Consider the following 24,122-nt stretch of genomic DNA (forward strand, 5'->3'; position numbering starts at 1 on the left):
TTATCCTTGTGATGTTACAAATTATTAGTCAGATATTTCAACAGATGTCATAAGGCCGAGAATTGACGTACTATTTTATCCAAAGTTCCACACCATGAAAAAATCCCTCCAAGTTGAACTGAGGTTCGAAACTTGGAGCAAAGTGAAAACACAAACGCTTATGTCAGCCGCGTATGGGGCATGTCTTGTAAAAACACAAACGGTTATGCGAGCCGCGTGGATCCGGTTAATGTTTTACGTAGTAAATACCACTATTTCTTAAAATCTACTGTGACACGTGTTTTGATGCATTCCGCATCATTTTCAAACACCGTATGTGTTTACTAAGTAAACATTAATTAAAAATGGATAGATTTTACCACAAAGTGATTGCCGAATCAATTAATATTTGAATGTTGGACTTCTTTCCAATTGAATATTTGAATGTTGGACTTCTTTCCTATTGAATATTTGAATGTTTGACTTCTTTCCTGATAAATATTTGAATGTTGGACTTCTTTTATATTGAATATTTGAACGTTTGGCTTCTTTCCTATTAAATATTTGAATGTTTGACTTCTTTCCTGATGAATATATTTGAATGTTGGACTTCTTTCCTATTGAATATTTGAATGTTTGACTTCTTCCCTGATGAATATTTGAATGTTGGACTTCTTTCATGATGAATATTTGAACGTTAGACTTCTTTCCTATTGAATATTTGAATGTTGGACTTCTTTCCTATTGAATATTTGAACGTTTGGCTTCTTTCCTATTGAATATTTGAACGTTTGGCTTCTTTCCTATTGAATATTTGAACGTTTGGCTTCTTTCCTATTGAATATTTGAATGTTTGACTTCTTTCCTATTGAATATTTGAATGTTGGTCTTCTTTCATGTTGAAAATTCGTCCAAACATCAAAAGATTTGTCTCATAAAAAACCAAGACAAAATATTATAAAATGAATGCAGACCGTTTAAAGATCAGATTACATGAATGAACGATAACTCCGCAGGTTGGGCATATTAAACTTGTTTTGAAATTCACACGTAGCGTTATAAACTCAATTTTAAAACATGGTTCACTAGCCATAATTTACAAACGTTTATTAAAATTATTTTTTGTTAAGTTATATCGAATTATGACTGACTGGCGCCGCTCTAGCTGGTTTTGATTTTAACAACTTATTTTACAATTACAAAAATATTACGGACAAATTTTTGTGTGCTCAGATTAAATAATATTCAAAACATATATACGTCGCGCTCGCTCTGTTTCTATTGGTGTCGCTTTGTTCTTCTCGCCTTAATAAGTTTTGAAATTTTCAATATATTTGTGACCCTATGTTCTTATAACTTTGTGATTTTTTAAATAAAAGATTGTCTTCATTCGCGCGCTTCCGTCTTCCTCATCAAAAGTGTTCCAGTACTGTTAGCAGTAGTTTGGTTACCTGTAATCTGGGATTCCGGCCGTGAAGACGTAGGACAGGCTGTTGGCCGCCCCGAAGAAGACGGGCAGGCAGAGGAGCGCGTAGTTGATCAGCTGGAACCTGCCCAGCTCTCCGATCTCATCCAGCACTGCGTCGAAATCCATCGTGAAATGGCTCTGAGAAAAAATTCAAAACATTTATCAATAAAGAAAATTCAGGCGTTTTTTTGGGGTCATTTGGTGGCGTTCTTATGGGGTCATTTTGGGCGCTTTTATGGAGTCATTTTGGGCGCTATTATGGTGTCATTAGGGCGTTTTTATGGGGTCATTTGGTGAAGTTTTTATGGGGTCATTTAATCACATTTTTATGGGGTCATTTTGGGCGCTTTTACAGGGTCATTTGTAGGCGTTTTTATGGGGGTCATTTTAGGCACTTTTATGGGGTCATTAAAGGCGCTTATGGGATCATTATAGGCGCTTTTATGGGGACATTGTGGGCGTTTAAATAGGGTTCTTTGTCTGCCGCTGTGTGTAGTGTAATGGTCAGCCGTGGTTGTCAATAATGGGTAGAATTAGTGGATATTTCACGTGTGTAAAGTGATCACTTAAACCGGCCTATGACGGTTGTCAGCCCCGTAAATGCCCAGACTTCCATAATCTTCTTCATCTTTGATGAGATGTCAACAAATAATACCACTATAAATTCCCTATAAAATCTAACTGCAAGACTTTAAAATCGACCATATGAAGCATCTGAGCTTGAACTGGGAGATTTGAGGACTTCTAAATGTTTTAATACAATTTGAGAACAATTGCTGTTACGTAAAAGTATGTGTAAAAATAGAAGGCCAATTTTAGCCAAATTAAATGTAATTTGTGTCACAAAGCACGTTAACATTTTCCAAATTATGATTGATCACTATATCCGCTCAGTGTGCTGGAATAGATATTCATGGAAAAAAACTCAACAATAGTTTGTAATCACTTTTATTTTTAGTACTTTTTCCAACCAGTTTCAACAAGCACCTTGTCATATTCAGGGATGGATATTTACTTGACTTATAACAGCACTTGACGTAGCGAGGAAGTGAAACATGGAGTTGGCAAAAGAAGGATGAAAGTAGACTGAATGCAGTCGAAATGCCATCTCTCAGAAGAATGTGTGACAAAACGATATATGATAGATGTTCGAATAGTGAAATAAGGAAGGAATGCAAAGCTGAGATAAGCATTATCGATAAAATTAAGAAAGGTGTGTTGAGATTGTTTGGACATGTGGAACGAATGAGTGAGGAAAAAACGGTAAAACAAATTTACGAGGCGAATGTAATTGGAAAAGGGAGCAGAGGTAGACCGAGAAAAACATGGCACGACCAGGTATGCCAAATACTTGAAAGTGGTCAGGTTAGGTTAATATGATCCAATTTTGAAACATTATTCTTGAATCAATAGAACTTCACTAGAGACATCTTTTGGTGAGATGAAATGGAGCTTTTTATCGAGCAAAAACTCTTTTATTATATTTTAACAGTAACAATCGGCGGGTATGTATGAGGAGATGCATGAACGTGGAAGAGGCGAAGAATGTTTGCAAAGACAGAATGGTGTGGCGTTCTATTCTCTCTGCCTACCCCTGCGGAGAAGCGGCGTGATGGTTAGTTAGTTAGTTATTTTTTTTTTATATATTCTCACAGTTCAAAAACTATATGCTAAAACAACCCTTGCATATGCATTTCAGAAATACTCTCACATAACACAAGAAAGCGCCTCCTTGCAAAGCACACTATTTCAATTTCAATTTCAATTTATTTAATAAAAAAATAATATATACATTACAAACAATATTCAAGGCGTATATATTATACTAAAAGTAAGCAATAAGACTTAAAGGTGTAGAAGAATCCCGCTTCGGAAAACTCCTTCTGACACATGGAACAGATCCATATCCAATGTAATATTGTTCAACATAGCGGTAGCTCTTCTTACAGGCATAACCATCGGCAGGTTGGTCCTGTGTATAGGAATGTGAAACAATCTATGTCGACGCTGTCTTAGCTAACTATCGGGAACATACAGACCAATGCTCCGGATAATTTCAGGATCATCGATCATGGATAAAAATGCGTAATCAAATACACATTCCTTCTAGTCTCTAAACTATTGTAGCCGAGCATACCCTGGAGAAACTGGGTCGGGTAGAGCCAAGGATAAATATTTAATATATAAAACCCTTATCCACACCCCAATGGTGCATAGGGCACTGCTTTATATAAACGCAGTGTTATCTTGATCGTTTACACACGAAGGAAAGGTGATCAGCCCCCCGCTTCAGGACCAGTCCAGGGTAATATTGAATTAATATTACAGTGGAAAAAATCACTTATATTTATTTGACCCCCCTGGGAATCGAACCCGGGACCTCCAGAACAGTAGCCGAGCGTGCTGACCATTACACTACGGAGGCGAACACAAGCCAAGGATAAAAGCCAACAATAAGCACACTAGTCACAATAATCACACTTTATGGTAACGTACATACAATTACAAGATCCATAACACAGAAACACATCAAACAAACCTAACACACACCTGTTTTAAAAGATGAAAGAACTTTGATTATTATGCAATAAGTTGTATAACCTGCTCCATTATCCACAAGTAAATGAAAAATTAAATAATTATATAAGAGCTCTTCACAAATAGATAGAGGTGGGTAGATCTGAATACAATAGATCCCATGACGCATTTGTTTGCATGTCATAACAATTTTCTTTCATATAGCTTTATAAATGGCTTTATAAAAGACTTGTAAAATGTGCAAAACTCGCTCACTCCTTTCACCGACGTCATAATATTGACAATTTTTTATATATTATATCAAAAATCGTCAATTTCCAGCTGTGCATGTTTTCAGAATGCTCAGAAAATGTACTATATCCCAGCGAAAGCGGCATATTTTTAACTTAATATTTACCCGCTACAGGGCAGAAAGTGTTGTTTTTGCATTTCGAAGAAAATGTATTGTTTAATTATTTTTTTTAAATATACTAAATATTTTTCAAATGGAGAAAAAACATTCATGTTTTACATAAAAAGATCTCGGCTGACCAAATTTAAAACACAGTAAGGGACATTTTTTTGTAGTAGGTTTTTTTTGCATTTTTGGACTAAGTAGACTCTACTTAGTCCATAAATGCAAAAAAAAAAACCTACTACACAAAAATGTCCCTTACTGTGTTTTAAATTTGGACAGCCGATCTGTTGCACAGTAAAAAGTTCGATAAGTGGCTTGATATGTATTTTTAATACATTTAATCTCCTGAAAAATCAAGTTTTTTTGATATATGACGTTGTTGAAAGGAGCGAGCGATATGATGAAATAAATATAAATGAATGGTCAAAATAAATACTTACATCGTCTTGGCGCCGGTATCCAAATAGTACACAGAGACCGACTATCAACTAAACATTGTTTCAACAACAAAACATCGTGTCAACATCAAAATTACGAATTTGTTGAACAATTTACGCGCAGAAACACAACCGGCTGCGACAAACGCACGCGAAAACTGACTATAAATCATTTTTTATCATCCTTTTGTAATCTCTGTCGACTTCCAATTCAATGTCACACATAATTACCGCTCTGTCGCCGATTATATTTGTCATTCTGAATATATTTTTGATTAATAAGGTAATCTTTACTTAATTTGAAATGACACCATACTAATTATATATATATAATATATTTATATATAGTAGTGAAATGTAAAATTTCTTCTAGAAATTCGTATAAGAATGTCGTTTTATTTTTAGATACATTCTCTGCAGTAGCGATGGGCATACAATTAACAAAACGTGTAGCTACAATCGAACACTACGTTTGTAGCGTAGCTCTAATAATAATAAATTTGCATAATTTATTTAGCTAGGTACTATATCCAAAATTAAACACGGTCATTGTATTGAATTCTACTTTTATTTACATATAAATATATACGATAATATGTGACGCGTTTCGGTTAGTAAGACATTATCAAACACTAACTTATCAAACGTTAACTATCGTTTATTCTATAGAACTTAATTAATTTTCTGAACTTTCTACCATATTTAGCTAATTATTGTCTATTGTCACTTTAAAGAAGGTAAAAGTTACATTTTGACGAGATTACAACGGTGTTAACTTGAAATCCGCCTGTAATATTGACATTTCACCTACTTCATTGTAGTAGACTTCAGTTTTGACAGGTGTTTTTCAGTGTTGCCAGTTAAATAAAAAAAAAACATGATTATAATGTTGCAATCGAGAAAACACTAGTGACGTGATAATCAATTTAATCGATTATTTTAAAAGAATAATTTGAACTAAACAACAAAGAAGTAATTAAAGTGAGTGAAAAATTAAGGTCAGATCAGACACGGTTTTATTGCATTTTATATCTTGTTATTGAATAATAATAAAAATAAATTATTTAAATAGGGCTATTTTCGTAAGTATCTGCATCCGCGGTGTAATGGTTAGCGTGTTTAGCTACCGTGCTGGAGGTCCCTGGTTCGATTCCCATGGGAGGTGAGAATAAATATAAGTGATTTTACACTCTAGTATTTCTTTAATACGTATTACCCCCTGGACTGACACCTGAAGCACAGAAGTGATCACCCTTACCCGTGATTAAGTAAATAAAGATAACACTGCGTAAATATGATGCAGTGCCCTATGCACCATTGGGTGCAGATAACGGTTTGAATGAATGAAATTTTCGTAAAGTACTACTACTATTAGTCGTAACGTAATTTTCGTAAAGTACCTAAATGGCGTTTAAACCTATTCTGATGGCGTTAGTTTTATTTTATTTAATCTTCATGTACAGAAAATAAATAAGTACATTGGCGGGCTTATTACCAAAAAGCAATATCTTCCAACCAACCAAAAACAGACTAGTGATATTGATCAAAACGTTTGATACCATATATAGCTGCTTGCAATCAGAGGGTAGATGGTATTTGAACATTTAAAATAAACATAAATGACAAAAGATGATAATAAGGAGGGCAAAGGAAGAAGGGAGTTTAGGGAAGGAGGTAGAGGGAGGAGGTTTGATGGACAGTTAGGATTCTAATGATAGATAGTAATGTCTCAGACGTTTCTTTAAAGTTATTAGAGAAGGTGCATTTTTTTACGCGGAGAGGTAATTCATTCCATAGTCTGGCCGCTTGGACAGAGAAGGAACTACTGAAGAATCATGTGTTATGGCGAGGAATGGAAAGTGTCCTTTCTTGGGAAGAACCAAGTTATCACTGACCTTGATCTGAGAAGTTTATAAAAAGGTATTTTTTCCTTGAATGTTTTCCGCAGATACTTTGTGGTACATTTAATAGTACTTTTTAATAGATTTATATTATCCACTGACACTTCGTGATGGAATTGCATTTTTAATATATTATTAGATTAAAACCAATATTTTTAGCTTTTCCAATTTATTTTCATTTTGACCAGCGATCGGGTTTCGTCGTTACCGACATCATCAGACTGGTGGGAGGCTATACAAATTGTTATGTTATATATAAAACAAGGCAGGAATTGATAACCATGATTTGATATAATTTCATTGAGAAATGAATTTAATTTGAGTGAATTTAAGTATTGTATGATATTAAAATTATATTATAAAAAATATTTTTAATATCATACAATACTTAAATTCACTCAAATTAAATTCATTTCTCAATAAAATTATATCAAATCATGGTTATCAACTCCTGCCTTGTTTTATATATAACATAACAATTTGTATAGCCTCCCACCAGTCTGATGATGTCGGTAACGACGAAACCCGGTCGCTGGTCAAAATAAAAATAAAGTGGAAAATCTAAAAATATTGGTTTTAATCTAATAATATATTTAATAGTATCTTTATAAAATTAATAGACTTTGTTTTCACCACTTTTTTATTCATATAATTCAACCTACCGGTTTCAACAATACATTGTCATCATCATTCATTGTAGGTTGAATTGTATGAATAAAAAAGTGGTGAAAACTAAGTCTTTTACTTATTTATTTTTTTTACAAAAATGTTAATAAAATTAGTATATAACCACTCACCGAGATTTTTACGTCTACCAGTTTCGAAACGTACCCGTCTCTTCGTCAGGACAATCACTAACACAGCATGCAAACAATACTAGCCTCCACCACCATAGCACCATTTACACACTCAAAACTACACAAAATGTCTAACACATGCGATTTTTGGTCGACCCGAAGACCAACATGCACTATAGTTTTCAATACAGACATGCGTTACGAGCCGAGGTTAAACGTGCAAAAAAATTAGACCTGTAATCGAATCAACTTATATACTCGTAGGATGAAAGGAGTGGGCGGGGTTCGAATTGGATATTGACGAATCGTGTTTAACCGATGTCGAATCAAACAACGGACTATATGTAAAATTTATTTGGTTGTTAATTAGAGGAAAATTATTTTTAAGTGCTTTCCTAATATAAAAAATCTCCATATTATTTAGTTTTAACCCTTTATTAGTGTTTAATACTTTTACTCTTTTTTGAAGACGTGATTTGATTCTATGAGGTGATTGGCAAATTCGGAGAAGTTATTATTGTTTAGACATCGTATGTGTTCTTTTATTCTGGTATTAAAATTACGCGACGTTCTACCAATATATTTAGAAGGACATGAATCACAAGTTAATTGGTATATACCAGAATTGTCTAGGATGCTTTAAATACTAATAATATTGAGAATAAAGTCTATTAATTTTATAAAAATATTATAAAAAGGTAGTTTTATATTTACAATACAAATACAAAAGGAGCAACACATTTTTATTTTGTTTATTTATTTACAATAGAACATGAATACATTTTTAAAATATAAATTGTACATTTGTTTTTTTAAATAAACTAGCCTTACGAATTGGCGGAATTAATTTAAACACAGGTAGCTCCAGTAGTGAACTAAGCAAAGAGATCCAATGACTTTGTTTATATTTATATAAAATAACGCGAATTGAAATGCACTCCCTCAGACAAATTTGCGGAAAATCATTATGTGATATCGCTCACTCCTTTCAATAACGTCAAATATCAAAAAACTCGATTTTATAGGAGATCGTTTTTAAAGTGTAAAAATAAAATACAATGTATTAAAAATAAACATCAAGCCACATATTGTACTTTTTACTGTGCAACAGATCTTTTTAGGTAAAACCTGAAGGATTTTTCTCCATTTGAAAAATATTTAGTACATTTAAAAAAATTATTAAACAATACCCTTTCTTCAAAATGCAAAAATAACACTTTCTGCCCTGTAGCGGGTAAATATCAAGATAAAAATATGCCGCTTTTGCTGGGATAGAGTACACTTTTTGGGCATTCCGAAAACATGCAAACTGAAAATTTACGATTTTTGATATATGACGCTGTTGAAAGGAGTGAGCGACTTGTTTTTTACCATTAGAGTTATATGGATTGAATATAAATTTAAAGCTCCCGAAACTAATAATAATAATAATAAAACCCTTATCCGCACCCCAATGGTGCATAGGGCACTGCGTCATATAAACGCAGTGTTATCTTGATCGTTTACACACGAAAGAAAGGTGATCAGCCCTCCGCTTCAGGTACCAGTCCAGGGTAATATTGAATAAATATGACAGTGAAAAACTCACTTATACTTATTTTACCCCCCTTGGGAATCGAACCCGGGACCTCCAGAACGGTAGCCGAGCGTGCTGACCATTACACTACGAAGGCGGAAGCTAGTCATTTAAAATAAATATATAACTCAAGTGGTAAAAAACAAGTGTTTTTATTTACAATCAAATGATCATATAAATTTTTTTCACTTACCCAGTAAATTTGAACATTATTTTGCTAACAATTCTCATAAGGACATTATTTTTCATTAATATAATAAATAAACACTCGTAATAAATTACATAACTTTATTTTAAAATCACTATAAATATTTTATTATAACTTAATTATAATGTCTACCGGTTTCCAAGCTAACCGCTTCTTTATTTAGGAAAAACGTCTAGAAATTTTACAAAATCTGATTTAAAAAGCAATCAAAATGTCTTAACACATTAGTTACGGCAATGTTTTGATAAAACTGTATCTTGAGGCGGGCGACATTAGACAGCTGTCCGGAAATATAAAATATGTCAGTGAACTTCATATTTTGAACTTGAGGTTGAACTCGAAAACAATACAAAAACGGTTAAATGGTCTCTAACGTCTCAAAATAAAATCATGTTAGTCCACAAATCACAAAAGTAAAAAAACATGTTAAAAACACTAATCAAATATTAGAAAATAACAACACAGTTTAACAACCGCCGAAAACTCAAAATCTGCGAATAAAAAATGATTTACGGGCTTTCCCCACACGCGTTTATTGCTTTGTAAGTACCAACTGCAGACTTAAGTAAAGGACAATGATCTTTGTATTTTATTTGTCTGTATCCATTGTTTAAAGTTAATTTGTAACATTTCCTTCAAAACAGATTACGACCATTAGCCATGTTTTGAAGCAGTAAATATCAGTATTATTTTTTATATTACAACGACATCTATCCACTACACAACAAAAGCAAAAAGGCCAAGAGATTAGAAGTTTATGACGTGTTTTTTGTATACTAAATTGAAGGTAGCCGAAATGCACAAAAATGTGCACCCCGCCACCACACAAGGTTTCTGAAACGCACAAATATGTGCACACCGTACACAATGTGTTAATAATAATAATTATTCTGAATTTGCCAATCACCTTATAGAAAATAATCAATAATTTAACTAACTAACTAACCATCAAGCCGCTTCTCCGCAGGGGTAGGCAGAGAGAATAGAGCGCCACACCACTCTGTCCTTGCAAACATTCTTCGCATCTTCCACGTTCATGCATCTCCTCATACATACCCGCCGATTGTTACGACTCCTAACCTGACCACTTTCAAGTATTTGGCATACCTGATCGCGCCATGTTTTTCTCGGTCTTCCTCTGCTTCTTTTCCCGCTAACATTCGCCTCGTAAATTTGTTTTACCGTTCTTTCCTCACTCATTCGTTCTACATGTCCAAACCATCTCAACACGCCTTTCTTAATTTTATCGGTAATGCTTTTCTCAGCTTTGCATTCCTTATTTCACTATTCGTACATCTATCATACATCGTTTTGTCGCACATTCTTCTGAGAGATCGCATTTCGACTGCATTTAGTCTACTTTCATCCAGTAATATCTTTCTACTACTTTCATCCTACTTTCATCCAATAATCAATAATTTGATAAAAATAAGGGTATAAATATATTAAACACACGCAATAGAAGACTAAAATTAGATTATTTAGAAATATTAGCAATTAAAAAGGCAATTTGTAATAATTTACATCTAATAAATACACAAGTAAATGATTTTTTTTAAAGGTCTGTTATTAACCTTTTAACCGCGTTAACTTTGTTCCTGAGAGCCGTCCGTGCGCGGCGGTATTTCGCAGTTTTTTAAATGATTACTTTTATCATGTATTTAGTTAAGAAACGATTTATTTTCCTTAACAAAAACGTTTAATGGGATTCATTGTGCCTTTTTGGTACTCTATGATACACGTGTGTCACATTATTCTTGAAATATATCGTAATATAAACAAATTAGATCGTAACATAAGTAAATCAATGCACGCATCGTGTGTCACTCTTACCCACTGGCGATGCGTAGCGTCGAGAGTGAGACAGATATAGGGCATGATTATGGCGCGGACTAATTACCGACCGCAAGAAAAATCAGGGATCTGTTCTTTTATTTATCCTTGTGATGTTACAAATTATTAGTCAGATATTTCAACAGATGTCATAAGACCGATAATTGACGTATTATTTTATCCAAAGTTCCACACCATGAAAAAATCCCTCCAAGTTGAACTGAGGTTGGAAACTTGGAGCAATGTAAAAACACAAATGCTTATGTCGGCCGCGTATGGGGCATGTTTTGTTAAATTACATACGGTTATGCGAGCCGCGTGGATCCGGTTAAATATGTTTCCAATCACTTAACATCCCTGATCCCTTTAGACTGTGACTGCCAATCAACACAACAAAATAAAGCCACTTGAGATCTACCCAAGCTCCTTTGCCTAGCCCTCAAATTAGAATTTTGTTAAGTAGATAGTGTTTTAGTATTAATCAGTCTTGATAAAGAAGCGGTTAGCTTGGAATCCGGTAGACATTATAATTAAGTTATAATAAAATATTTATAGTGATTTTAAAACAAAGCTACATTTTAATTATAAAATAGAAAATCACAAAGTTAGTGCTTCAAATATAAATTAAACTCGTAATTAATTTCCAATGGCACACTTAAAAGTTTGTACAATACAAAGAATATCACATAAAGTTATCGAATAACACTAAATATTTTTAAAAAAATGAAAAAAATTACATGATTATAGTAAATGTTTTTAAAGTAAAGAACATGACAGATTCACATTATGCTCAGTTGGTGAAACAATTTAAATATGTCAAAATATGTATCGGGTGATACACGTGTATAAAGTGATCACTTTAACCAGCCTATGACGGTCGTCAGCCCCGTAAATGCCCAGACTTCCATATTCTTCTTCATCTTTGATGTGATATTGCTGGCGGCAAGTCCTATCTACCCAGTGGTCCAAGCGAACGGTTCCAGTCTCTCAGTCTTCCAGCCTTCTAGTAAATGCCCAGACTTCCATATTCTTCTTCATCTATGTTGAGATGTTAACAAAGTGATTAAGATAAATCCCTCAATATGTGGTTGGTACGACATGAGATATTGCTGGCGGCAAGTCCTACTACATCTACCCAGTGGTCCAAGCAAACGGTTCTAGCCTCTCAGCAGTCTTCCAGTGTTCTTGTGAATGCCCAGACTTCCATATTCTTCTTCATCTATGTTAATAAAGTAATTTAGATAAATCCCTCAATATGCGGTTGGTACGACATGATGAGGTATTGCCGGCGGCAAGTCCCATCTACCCAGTGGTCCAAGCGAAGGGCTCCAGCCTCTCTTCCACGGGAAGCAGCAGGTCGATGTCGGTGATGAGCTGCAGGGCCTGGTTCAGGAGGGAGTGGCAGCGGGTGAGCTGCTGGGACAGCGGGCGCAGCTGGGACAGGCGCTCCGCCAGGCGGGCCCCCCTCCGCTGGCGCTCCACGGCCGCGATTAGCAAGCGAGACACTTCTCCGTCCACCTACATTAAAAAAAAACACAATATTTACGACATTTTCCTTGCCAATGCCTACTTTTAGGTGTATGCATATCTTGTTTTGAATATTGAAAGCATTAATCGGATCCACGCGGCTCGCATAACCGTATGTGTTTTAACAAAACATGCCCCATACGCGGCTGACATAAGCGTATGTGTTTTTACTTTGCTCCAAGTTTCGAACCTCAGTTCAACTTGGAGAGATTTTTTCATGGTGTGGAACTTTGGATAAAATAATACGTCAATCCTCGGCCTTATGACATCTGTTGAAATATCTGACTAATAATTTGTAACATCACAAGGATAAATAAAAGAACAGATTCCTGATTTTTCTCGCGGTCGGTAATTAGTCCGCGCCATAATCATGCCCTATATCTGTCTCACTCTCGACGCTACGCATCGCCAGTGGGTAAGAGTGACACACGATGCGTGCTTTGATTTATTTACGTTACGATCTTATTTGTTTATATTACGATATATTTCAAGAATAATGTGACACAAGTGTATTATAGAGTACCAAAAAGGCACAATGAATCCCATTGAACGTTTTTGTTTAGGAAAATAAATAGTTAAAATACCGCCGCGCACGGCGTCTCTCAGGAACAAAGTTATAGCAGTTAAAAGGTTGACTTTGTGGATCATATTGATATATTATTTTGAGAAATAATGTATGCATATCTATTTATTGTAACTGCAGACAGTTGGTAGAATTCCATATTGAATTGTTGGGTAATATTTCCAAAATAAAACAAGGTTTGTTGGTTTGAATTCTACATGTATTTATGTATATGTTAATACGTGACGCATTTTGTCTTATTAAGACATTATCAAACACTCACAGAGTCATTACAACTAGTCGTTCCAGGCTATCCTCGTTGCCACACGCAACGTGTCCAAAGAACTGGAGAATCCGTCGTGTACAGACATTGACCTGGGAGGAAGCTAAAGAGATGGCGCGTGACAGAGTGACTTGGAGACGTCTCGTGTAGGCCATAAGCTCCACCTAGGGAGCGAACATGGAAAGAAGAAGAAGAGAAGACAGACATGGGCCAGAGTCAAGCCACCCAAGCGTAGTTCCTGACGAATGGACTCGTCGGTGCGTTTACTAGTACAGTAATACTATTGTTTCGTCCAATGGTACTGGAACACTTGTGATGAGGAAGACGGAAAAATTGTGTATTTTTTACAACAATTTGTTTTTTAAAATTGTAGGAACAAATGTATTCGAGAAGAACAAAGCGACGCCACTAGAAAAAGAGTGACCGCGACGTATTAACGTTTGAATATTAATCTAATCTGAGCACCCAAATATTGGTCCTCCACCCCTTATATACGATTTCAAAGGAGCTGCATGTGGTGGGGACAGTATTGTAAACATTTAAAACGTAATGAACTGCGTCTCTTTGTTCTTCTCCAATACATTTACCCCTAAAATTTAAAAAAACAAATTGTTATAAAAAATACACAATTCTTGGCATGAATAACTATTAAACTAATAAATTTTTACATGGTGCATTTTTATTTCACAGTTTATCGTAGTCGTACAGGAGAAAGTGACCAAGTGCACTGTTTTACAAAAACGTGATCATTGACTATTTGATATCTTACTAGCTTAATATTGCCCTGAAAAACATCCCAAAGGATTTTAAACTGGGAAGTATAATATATTAACTTGTTAGAAATGACTAACTGCATTGGTGTTTATTTTGTTGCCAAGCAAAAGTGACTTAAAAGGCCCTCCTGAACATTTTACGTTTTGGTAGTTGGCCACTTTCTCCTGTACGACTACGATATATCTGCGAAAGAGTGGTCCGTTTACGGACTTACCTCTTTGCACTTGGCGGTTATGGCGTTCTGCTCCTGGGACACGAGCTGTGCGCAGACGGCGAGGTGGGCCTGGTACCGCGCGCACAGCCGCAGCCACGGACCGCTGTCCACTCCTGGAACCAAGAGGGCCCATGTGCCGGTGAGTGTACTAAGCGAAGGTTAGATCCTCCTCAGTACTATTGCTAGGTACGCAACTAACTGTATTACTATTTACAACATTTTGAGTGTGTCCAAATACTTGTTCACAAAATATAAGACCTCACGTACTAATATAAGAGTTTCTGCTTAATAACAAGTTCCTTTGAATCTCACCAATAGATGTCTTTAGTGAAGGTTTCTAAATTGGTTCATATAATTTAAGTGATTTTTTTCACTTTAATATTTATTCAATATTACCCGAAGCGGAGGGCTGATCACATTTTCTTCATGTGTTAACGATCAAGATAACACTGCATTAATATGACGCAGTGCCCTGTGCACCGTTGGGGTGCGGGTAAGGGTTTGAAGAAGAAGAGAATATTTATTCAATATTAACCTGGACTGGCACCTGAAGCGGAGGGCTGATCACCTTTCCTTTGTGTGTTAACGATCAAGATAACACTGCGTTAATATGACGCAGTGCCTGTGCACCGTTGGGGTGCGGGTAAGGGTTTGAAGAAGAAGATAATATTTATTCAATATTAACCTGGACTGGCACCTGAAGCGGAGGGCTGATCACCTTTCCTTTGTGTGTTAACGATCAAGATAACACTGCGTTAATATGACGCAGTGCCCTGTGCACCATCGGGTGCGGATAAGGGTTCGAAGAAGAGGAAGAAGAAAAAAATGTTTATTTTTATTTGTGAATTACACGCACCCCTACACTTTTTCTTTCAACACCGGATGGTGTGAATTAATAGCACCTTATGATGATAATAATAATAATAAGTGGGATACCTTCCAAGACCTCGGGATCCCGGGCGCCGGGCAGGCCCAGAGTCCCGCGCATGATGGGCAGGAACATGGGAATTTGCTGGAAAACAATAAAATTATTATTTTATTGTTTTCATGGTGCAGGCTTGTCACAAAATTTGTCATAGAAAATATGAAAACTTAATTATATGTCAAAACTAATTGTTCATGTTAGTTTAATATTAAAAATTAGATTTTCTCAATAGATGTCACTATGCGTTCAATATATTTGTACTACTACTACCATCACACCGTTTCCCCGCAGGGGTAGGCAGAGAGGATGGAACGCCACACTCTTCTGTCCTGACATACACTCCTCGCCTCCTTCACATCCATACATCTAGTCATACATGCCCTCCGATTGCGCAGACTTTTGACACCGCCAGATTTTAGGTTCTGATTGATCTGATCGTGCCAAGTCTTTTTCGGTCGTCCGCGTTCTGTTTTCCCTCTCACATTCGCCAACATATATTTTCTTAGTCATTCTCTCGCTATCCATTCGCTCCACATGTCCATACCACCGCAAAGAGCTCTTTCTAATCTTTTCAATTATTCCTCGTTCAGCCTTACATTCCTTTCGTATATCTTCGTTTTTAATTCTGTCATACAATGATTTTACACACATTCGTCTGAGGGAGCGCATTTCAACAGCATTCACTCTGCTTTCATCCTTCCTTTGCCAGTTCCATGTTTCGCTTCCATACATTAGTGTCGGTACTAGCACGCCGTTGTGAACCGCTAGCTTGGCTTCCATGGACATATATATTTGTACATTTTAAATAATTGATTTTCTTTACTAAAAGCCCATTAAAAACGGCGGGTCTTAAGACGTAATTTTCGTACGAGCGGCGCTCCGTTCACAGGAAATTATGTGTCTCGAGACGCTTTTGGCAGTTAACCGGTTAACATACTGACTAACTAACTAACTGTCACGCCGATTCCCCGCAGGGGTAGGCGGAGAGAATCCAACGCCACACCACGGCTGTCCAAACTCAAAACACAGTAAGGGACATTTTTTTTGGATTTTCGGACTAAGTAGATTCCAATTTTGAGTGTGTTCAAATGCTTGTTCACAAAATCTGGATTATCAGATTCGGTGAATTTCTAGTGATTCAAGAACAAGTTTTCTAAATTGGTTCATATATATACAACGTCCAAGAATTTGTCTAGTGTTTTTGTCAATAATGGGTAGAATCGGTGAATGTTACACATGTGTAACGTGACCATTTATGTTTGTCCTCAAAACGGGACATCTACCAGTATTTACGTAATAGTATGTATATTCAAGAAAACGCGTATTTTTTCATAGTTTTTATGTATTAATAAAAAGAAAAGGAATGTTGATAAAGAAAATAAGAGGAATAAATAATATAAATATGAAAAAAATGTTATCTTATATCGGGACAGACTATCTAAAAACGGGACGGTCCCGTTCAAAACGGGACGTATGGTCACTTTACACATGTGTCAAGTGATCACTTAAACCAGCCTACGACGGTCGTCAGTCCCGTATGTGCCCAGACTTCCATATTCTTCTTCATTTTTGATGAGATGTCAAAAAATAATATGCATATATTCTTGATATTTCTCTCTTTTTTGTGTGTATATTGTTAAATTTACATAATTTCACAGGACTTCACCGACAAGACACGCAAGGTGGCTTGGTGGGTCTCTGCAAAATATATTTTTTTTAAATATATTTTAAATTGTGATTTAGATAAATGTATACAATTTATGTTTTTTTTTTTTTGAGGTCAAGGGATCTTGCATCCCTTATGTCACTGCGACCATATTAGGTCTATTGTGACTATACAGTTTATGTTAATAATAAAAATAAAAGAAAATAAAAATTGCTTTGAGCAAGTTATATTGATCATTTGGGCTGTATAATAAATAAGACAAATGCCTTGCATGCATTGTAGATGTACACGTCAGACGCTATATATGAACAGCTGAAGGTACCACGCATTGTATAAGTAATATTGATAATTTGGGCCGTGTAGTAAGTACCTGCAGCCTGATGAGCTGCTCATCCTTGTCTGTGGTGGGGGTCTCCTGGGCCTCCTTGACCACCACAATGTTGTGCGCGTGCGTGCGCAGCGGGGCCTTGCTGGGGGCGCGGCTGGAGCCCGCCCGGGACTGCGGGCGGCTGCTCTGCCCCCTGCGAGCCCCCCGCGCCAGCTTGGGGGAATCTACACACAACCCAAACATTCATTTAAACCCTTATCCGCAACCCAATGGTGCATAGGGCACTGCATGATATAAATGCAGTGTTATCTTGATCGTTTACACATGAAGGAAAGGTGTTCAGCCCCCGCTTCAGGCACCAGTCCAGGGTAATATGGAAAAAATATTAGAGTGAAAAAATCACTTATATTTATTTGACCCCCCTGGGAATCGAACCCGGGACCTCTAGAATGGTAGCCGAGCGTGCTGACCATTACACTACGAAGGCGGACAAACCAACATACTAAATGTAATAATGATAACAATAATTTTAAACAAAATATTTATATATCGCTCACTCCTTTCAAGAACGTCATAAATCAAAAAACTTAATTTTTGAGGAAAACGTTTTTAAAGTTTAAAAATATATAACAATGTATTAAAAATAAATATCTTGCCAGTATTGAACTTTTTACTGTGCAACAGATCTTTTTAGGTAAAACCTGAAGGTTTTTTTCCATTTCAAAAATATATAATATAATATATTTAAAAAAATAATTAAACAATACCTTTTCTTCAAAATACAAAAACAACACTTTCTGCCCTGTAGCGGGTAAATATTAAGTTAAAAATATGGGATATAGTACACTTTCGGGGCATTCGGAAAACATGCACAACTGAAAATGACGATTTTTGATATATGACGCTGTTGAAAGAAGTGAGCGATGTATCATTCTTCCCTTTTTTTAAGAGAGAAGATTGAAGTCTGAGCATCCCAGGGCTTACAGCCTGGCATTTGGCCGGCGTAAGCGATCACTTTATACACTTATGTAACAAACATTGTGCCAGCAAGCTGTGTGAGCTGGCATCTTAAAGGTCAGTTGGCAGATATGATGGATAATCCTGAAATTATCCGAAACATTGGTCTGTATGTTCCCGGTAGTTACCTAAGACAGCGTCGGCATAGATTGTTTCCCATTCCTATACACAGGACCAACCTGCCGATGGTTACGCCTGTAGGAAGAGCTACCGCTATGTTGAACAATATCACATTGGATATTGATCTGTTCCATGTGTCCGAAGGAGTTTTCTGAAGCGGGATTCTTCTACACCTTCTTCTTGCTTACTTTTAATATATACACCTTGAATATTGTTTGTTATGTATATATTAATTTTTTGTTGTTGAATAAATTGAATTGAAATTAAAATTGAAATATTACCTCCAATGGGTCGATTGAGTGTGTAGGATATGTATGGTAACTCCGTGTCGGAACACAAGCTGGCTCCAGGAGAAGTGTTCCCGGATCCCCCCACATGGTCACTGTTGCTGTTTTTTCTTATCTCTGCAAACAACACAATCTTTTATTTTTGACATCTCATCAAAGGTGAAGAAGAATATGAAAGTCTGGGCATTTACGGGGCTGACGACCGTCATAACTCACCTGTGGTATGGTTTAGAAAGAATCTCACCCGTGTTCGATTGGAGTAAGCTACAAGCTACATACTCGATAATATACATATCGCTCACTCCTTTCAAGAACGTCATAAATCAAAAATCGACAATTTTCAGTTGAGCATGTTTTCTGAATGCCCAAAAAATGTACTATATCCCAGCAAAAGAGGCATATTTTAAACTTAATATTTACCCGCTACAGGGCAGAAAGTGTTGTTTTTGCATTTTGAAGAAAATGTATTATTTAATAATTTTTTTAAATATACAAAATATTTTTTGAATGTACAAAAAACCTTCAGATTTTACCTAAAAAGATCTGTTGCATATGAAAAAGTTTAATAAGTGGCTTGATATTTATTTTTAATACATTGTATTATATTTTTAAACTTTAAAATCGTTCTGCTGAAAAATCAAGTATTTTGATTTATGACGTTCTTGAAAGGAGTGGGCGATATGTTTTCATAAACAATATGTAATTCTTGGAACTATCAAACCTTCTTGTCTAATACAATGGTTTTTTTTTTTATTTCAGTGTCCAGTGTTTGACACGGAGCGCGATATCGCCTACGAGGGATTTTACGCAACCATCAGCAAGAGAGGCGGCATCACTGTGACGGTGAGTTCACCGCACTAACCATCACCCCACTTCTCCGCAGGGGTAGGCAGAGGAGTAGATCCCCACACTACCTGTCTATGCAAACATTCAACAAGGTTGAGTTACAACATTTTGAGTGTGTCCAAATACTTGTTCACAAAATCTGGATTATCTCCAATTACAGGAGATATTTTCATATTATTTTTGGACATCTCAACAAAGATGAAGAAGAATATGGAAGTCTGGGCATTTACAAGGCTGACGACCGTCAAAGGCTGATTTTAAGTGATCACTTTACGCAAGTGTAACATTCACCAATTCTACCCATTATTGACAACCACACTACTCAAATTCTTGGAAGTTCTATATATATGAACCAATTTTTGAAACATTGTTCTCGAATCACTAGAACTTCACTAGAGACATCTATTGGTGAGATGTAAAGAAGCTTTTTATTGAGCAGAAACTCTTATATTAGTATGTGAGGTCCGAATCCTGGATTATAATCACACACATGAGAAATGCCAGAAAATATCATTTTCATTTTAATTATTTAAGCTTATAATTTGACCAGATAATTTATTTACAACACTTTGAGTGTGTATTTTGATACACTCAATACAAATTTTTGATGAGGTGTCAAAAAATAATACTTTATCAATTATTTTTTTATTTTGGTCAATGCTATAAGCAACATATTTAAAAAAAAAAAAAAATATTTACAGCAGTGAACATGTTTTTGAGGTAAACTTGGCATGATCGAGGTTTCAAATACTTGAGCATGGTCAGATTGGGAGTCGGTTTGACTTTGTGAGGAATGAAGAGATAAAGCGAAGAACGCAGCGACTGTCGCCAAGAAAAGCCGATTCAGTTGGCTTGACCATGTACGACACCTTCAGATACCTTGGAACACTCATGGTGGAGGATGGTAGTGTCCAGGGGGAACTGAACGTACAGCTCGTATGTCTGGGACTCACTGCTTTACTCGACAAAAACCAAGTGTCGTCTCTTTAACGCCTGCATCCTAACAGTGTTGCCGTACGGATGTGAGTCGTGGCACCTCACCAAAGCTCAAAGCAAGAAACTAGCAAGTTTTGAAAATAGGTGCCTGAGGCGAATACTGGGTATAAAGTGGTATAACTTGATCAGGAATGAGTTTGTGAGGAGAAGAACCCAGCAGCCCCTCATGCTGGAGGTCCTGAAGAGGAGAAGGTGGACATGGTTGGGACATGTCCTTAGAATGCCACCTGAGAGCATCTACCCCTCATGTCTCTTCTTCCAACCCTGAGGATTCCGGCGCCCATTCACCGACTATACTCAGCGGAACATCCAGACGCCGGACTGACCTGGGAGGAAGCCAAGGAGACGGCGCGTGTTGGCCATATGCTCCACCTAGGGAGCGAACATGGAAAGAAGAAGAAGAAGCAGACCATGTACTCCGCATGCCTTTCGAGAGCTGCCATCAAGCTTGCCTTTTTTAACGACCACTGCTGACAATTAGTGGGCCGTTCTCGCCAGAACTTCGGAGGATGAAAGGAAACTGGCGGCCGAGAGAAAAGCTCGGAGATAGTTTGTGGACTCCATATTTATTTATTTATTTATTGAATGGCTAAAACCTTTAATATAATACACATATACCGTATCTAATATAAAAATACACTAATGAATACACTAATAGAGAAACATAAAATAATAATAAAATAACAGATAGTAAGCACTGGTAAATATACGTCTCCTTCACACACTATCAGCGAGCAGCGAGAGAGAGTGAAACACAACGTTTACATTTATCCATTATGACATGGAGAAGAAATGCTGAGAAAGTATAGATTTCAAGGAGGATAACAATATATTAAATAAATCTATACTTTCAAAAGCATTGGCTAACATGTGAAGCCGCGGAATGGGAGAGAACGTGGCATAGTTTGCATTATGTACAAATACTGGGAATACAGATTTTTGCCTAGTACCTCTTGGACGCACGCTAAGCTTTATTTGATTTAGGAGATCAGGGCTGTTAACAATTGTATATAACAGGACCAAATTAGTAATTACCCTTCTATCACTATGAAGCCGCGGAATGGGAGAGAACATGGCACATATGTTCCACATAGGGAGCGGATATGATTTAATAATGTATGAGGTGGTGCACGAATGTAGAAGAGGTGAAGATTATTTGCCTGTGTTCTTGAATACGGTAGAATGTTGTACCTTTGGACAGAGGAGGCGGAACCGTATGGCCCCGTGTTAATTTGCTGGGAGGCTTCTCCTTGGACGTACTCTGTGTCGACTGTTCTGAACCCATACTGAAAATCAAAAATAACACAGATATTTAATACCCAATAAAAAAGCTTCTTCATCCCACCAATAGATGTCTCTAGTGAAAATTCTAGTCATTCAAGTACAATGCTTCGAAATTGGATCATATATCGCTCACTCCTTTCAAGAACGTCATAAATCGAAAATTGACAAATTTGAGTTGTGCATGTTTTCGGAATGCCCAGAAAATGTACTATATCCCAGCAAAAGAGGCATATTTTTAACTTAATATATACCAGCCTACAGGGCAGAAAGTGTTCTTTTTGTATTTTGAAGAAAAGGTTTTGTTTAATTATTTTTTCATGCCCAGAAAATGTACTATATCCCAGCAAAAGAGGCATATTTTTAACTTAATATTTACCCGCTACAGGGCAGAAAATGTTGTTTTTGCATTTTGAAGAAATTGTATTGTTTAATTATTTTTTTAAAATATAGTAAATATATTTCAAATGGAGAAAAAACCTTCAGGTTTTACCTAAATAGATCTGTTGCACAGTAAAAAGTTCAATAAGTGGCTTGATATTTATTTTTAATCCATTGTGTTATATTTTTAAACATTAAAAACGTTCTTTAAAAACACTTTTTAAACTTTAAAAACGTTCGTTCATGAAAGTAGATTGAATGCAGTCAAAATGCGATCTCTCAGAAGAATGTGCGACAAAACGATGTATGATAGATGTGCGAATAGTGAAATAAGGAAGGAATGCAAAGCTGAGATAAGCATTATCGATAAAATTAAGAAAGGTGTGTTGAGATGGTTTGGACATGTAGAACGAATGAGTGAGGAAAGAACGGTAAAACAAATTTATGAGGCGAATGTTAGTGGGAAAGGAAGCAGAGGAAGACCGAGAAAAACATGGCACGATCAGGTATGCCAAATACTTGAAAGTGGTCAGGTTAGGAGTCGTAACAATCGGCGGGTATGTAAGAGGAGATGCATGAACGTGGAAGAGGCGAAGAATGTTTGCAAGGACAGAGTGGTGTGGCGCTCTATTCTCTCTGCCTACCCCTGCGGGGAAGCGGCGTGATGGTTAGTTAGTTAGTTTTAAAAATGTTCTCCTGAATAATCAAGTTTTTTGATTTGTGACGTTCTTGAAAGGAGTGAGCGATATATGATAATGTTATGTGTAATACATGTCTTCCTACAAATGTTTTTCTTCATAATCTTGGTCGGATTTCGGATTTCCGAGGTTATATTGTATAATGTATTTGGTTTTTAATATATTGTATGTAAATTATTAAACAAAAAATTATGTTTGTATTTCCATACACTTTTTATTTAAAGAGACGAGGCCTTTCGATGTAATTAATACAACTCAATATAATTGTGTTTTAATTTATCTCAGTAACTATGATACCAACATTTAAAATTACATGCGTGTTTTATTCAGTTGGACGATTACTAAGAAAACACGATATAAATGGACTTATATTACTAACCTTGTATTTACTGTCGAGAAAACTATGTAATAAATAGTATTATTTACATAAATTATACAAACCGCAGGTCTACCGAGTAACAATTAATAGATAAATATGGTCGATATGTCAAACAGAGGTGAGTCGTTCGCGAACGAGCGAGTACCATTGAACGGGGTCAAGAAATTGTTCAAATGAGCCGGATCGTTCGTATTGAAAACCGGATCGTAGCTTTAGAATTGATAATTTGACCATAATCCATGGATTTTTTCCATATTATACAAACTTACTAACTAACCATCACGCCGCTTTGCCGCAGGGGTAGGCAGAGAGAATAGAACGCCACACAACTCTGTCTTTGCAAACATTCTTTGCCACTTCCACGTTCATGCATCTCCTCATTTTAAATATTATTTAAATTCTAAAATTCAATTAGACAAACAATGTTTGCTCTTGCGTAGTTACAATATTCTTCTTCTTCTCATTCTTCTTCAATTATAATCCATATTAATCCAGAACATTTTTGTTTAAAAAAGCCCTACCAAAATCAAATTGTAATAAGAATTAACAGTAAATATGGGAGTCGAACACTACAATATATTGTTACAAACATTTTTAATTTGTTGCCGACGGATGTTAGAGGTCAAAATGAAATATGGAACAAAGGCAAAATAAAGGAATGGGTAAATGATCAAGAGTTAATTTTATGAAAATTGTAAAATAGT

General features: G+C 36.1%; 2 protein-coding genes across 3 annotated transcripts in view; both read right to left on the reverse strand.

Annotated features, from left to right (window-relative positions):
- LOC148312304 (organic cation transporter protein-like) overlaps positions 1-5,602 on the reverse strand; it is a 31,307-nt gene extending 25,705 nt beyond the window's left edge. For both annotated transcript variants that reach the window (XR_015839259.1, XM_088277516.1), the window contains exons 1-2: positions 4,823-5,602; positions 1,431-1,585 (exon numbers count right to left, since the gene is read on the reverse strand). Coding sequence is in view for 1 of the 2 variants with exons in the window: in XM_088277516.1 (XP_088133642.1) it covers positions 1,431-1,573 (143 nt within the window). In the remaining variant the exon portion in view is untranslated. The remainder of the gene's footprint in view (positions 1-1,430; positions 1,586-4,822) is intronic.
- Positions 5,603-12,105: 6,503 nt separating this feature from the next.
- LOC148312305 (BLOC-1-related complex subunit 5-like) lies at positions 12,106-23,536 on the reverse strand. Its single transcript, XM_088277525.1, has 7 exons — positions 23,419-23,536; positions 21,871-21,965; positions 18,832-18,954; positions 17,456-17,637; positions 15,431-15,506; positions 14,495-14,607; positions 12,106-12,652 (listed from the first exon to the last, which is right to left on the reverse strand). The coding sequence occupies exons 2-7, from the start codon at positions 21,962-21,964 to the stop codon at positions 12,437-12,439; spliced, it is 804 nt and encodes a 267-aa protein (XP_088133651.1). The 5' UTR covers position 21,965; positions 23,419-23,536; the 3' UTR covers positions 12,106-12,436.
- Between the last annotated feature and the right edge of the window lie 586 nt (positions 23,537-24,122).

The sequence above is a fragment of the Brachycentrus maculatus genome, unplaced genomic scaffold, assembly GCF_059751285.1.
Source record: "Brachycentrus maculatus isolate JH-2025_06_01 unplaced genomic scaffold, ASM5975128v1 h1tg000044l, whole genome shotgun sequence".
Lineage (NCBI taxonomy): Eukaryota > Metazoa > Arthropoda > Insecta > Trichoptera > Brachycentridae > Brachycentrus > Brachycentrus maculatus.

Coding starts and splice junctions, on each gene's coding strand:
- LOC148312305 (XM_088277525.1), bottom strand. CDS start 21,964: ATGGGTTCAGAACAGTCGACACAGAGTACGTCCAAGGAGAAGCCTCCC. Junction 18,955..21,870: donor TCCGCCTCCTCTGTCCAAAG/GTACAACATTCT, acceptor TGTTGTTTGCAG/AGATAAGAAAAAACAGCAAC. Junction 15,507..17,455: donor AGCAGCTCATCAGGCTGCAG/GTACTTACTACA, acceptor ATTGTTTTCCAG/CAAATTCCCATGTTCCTGCC.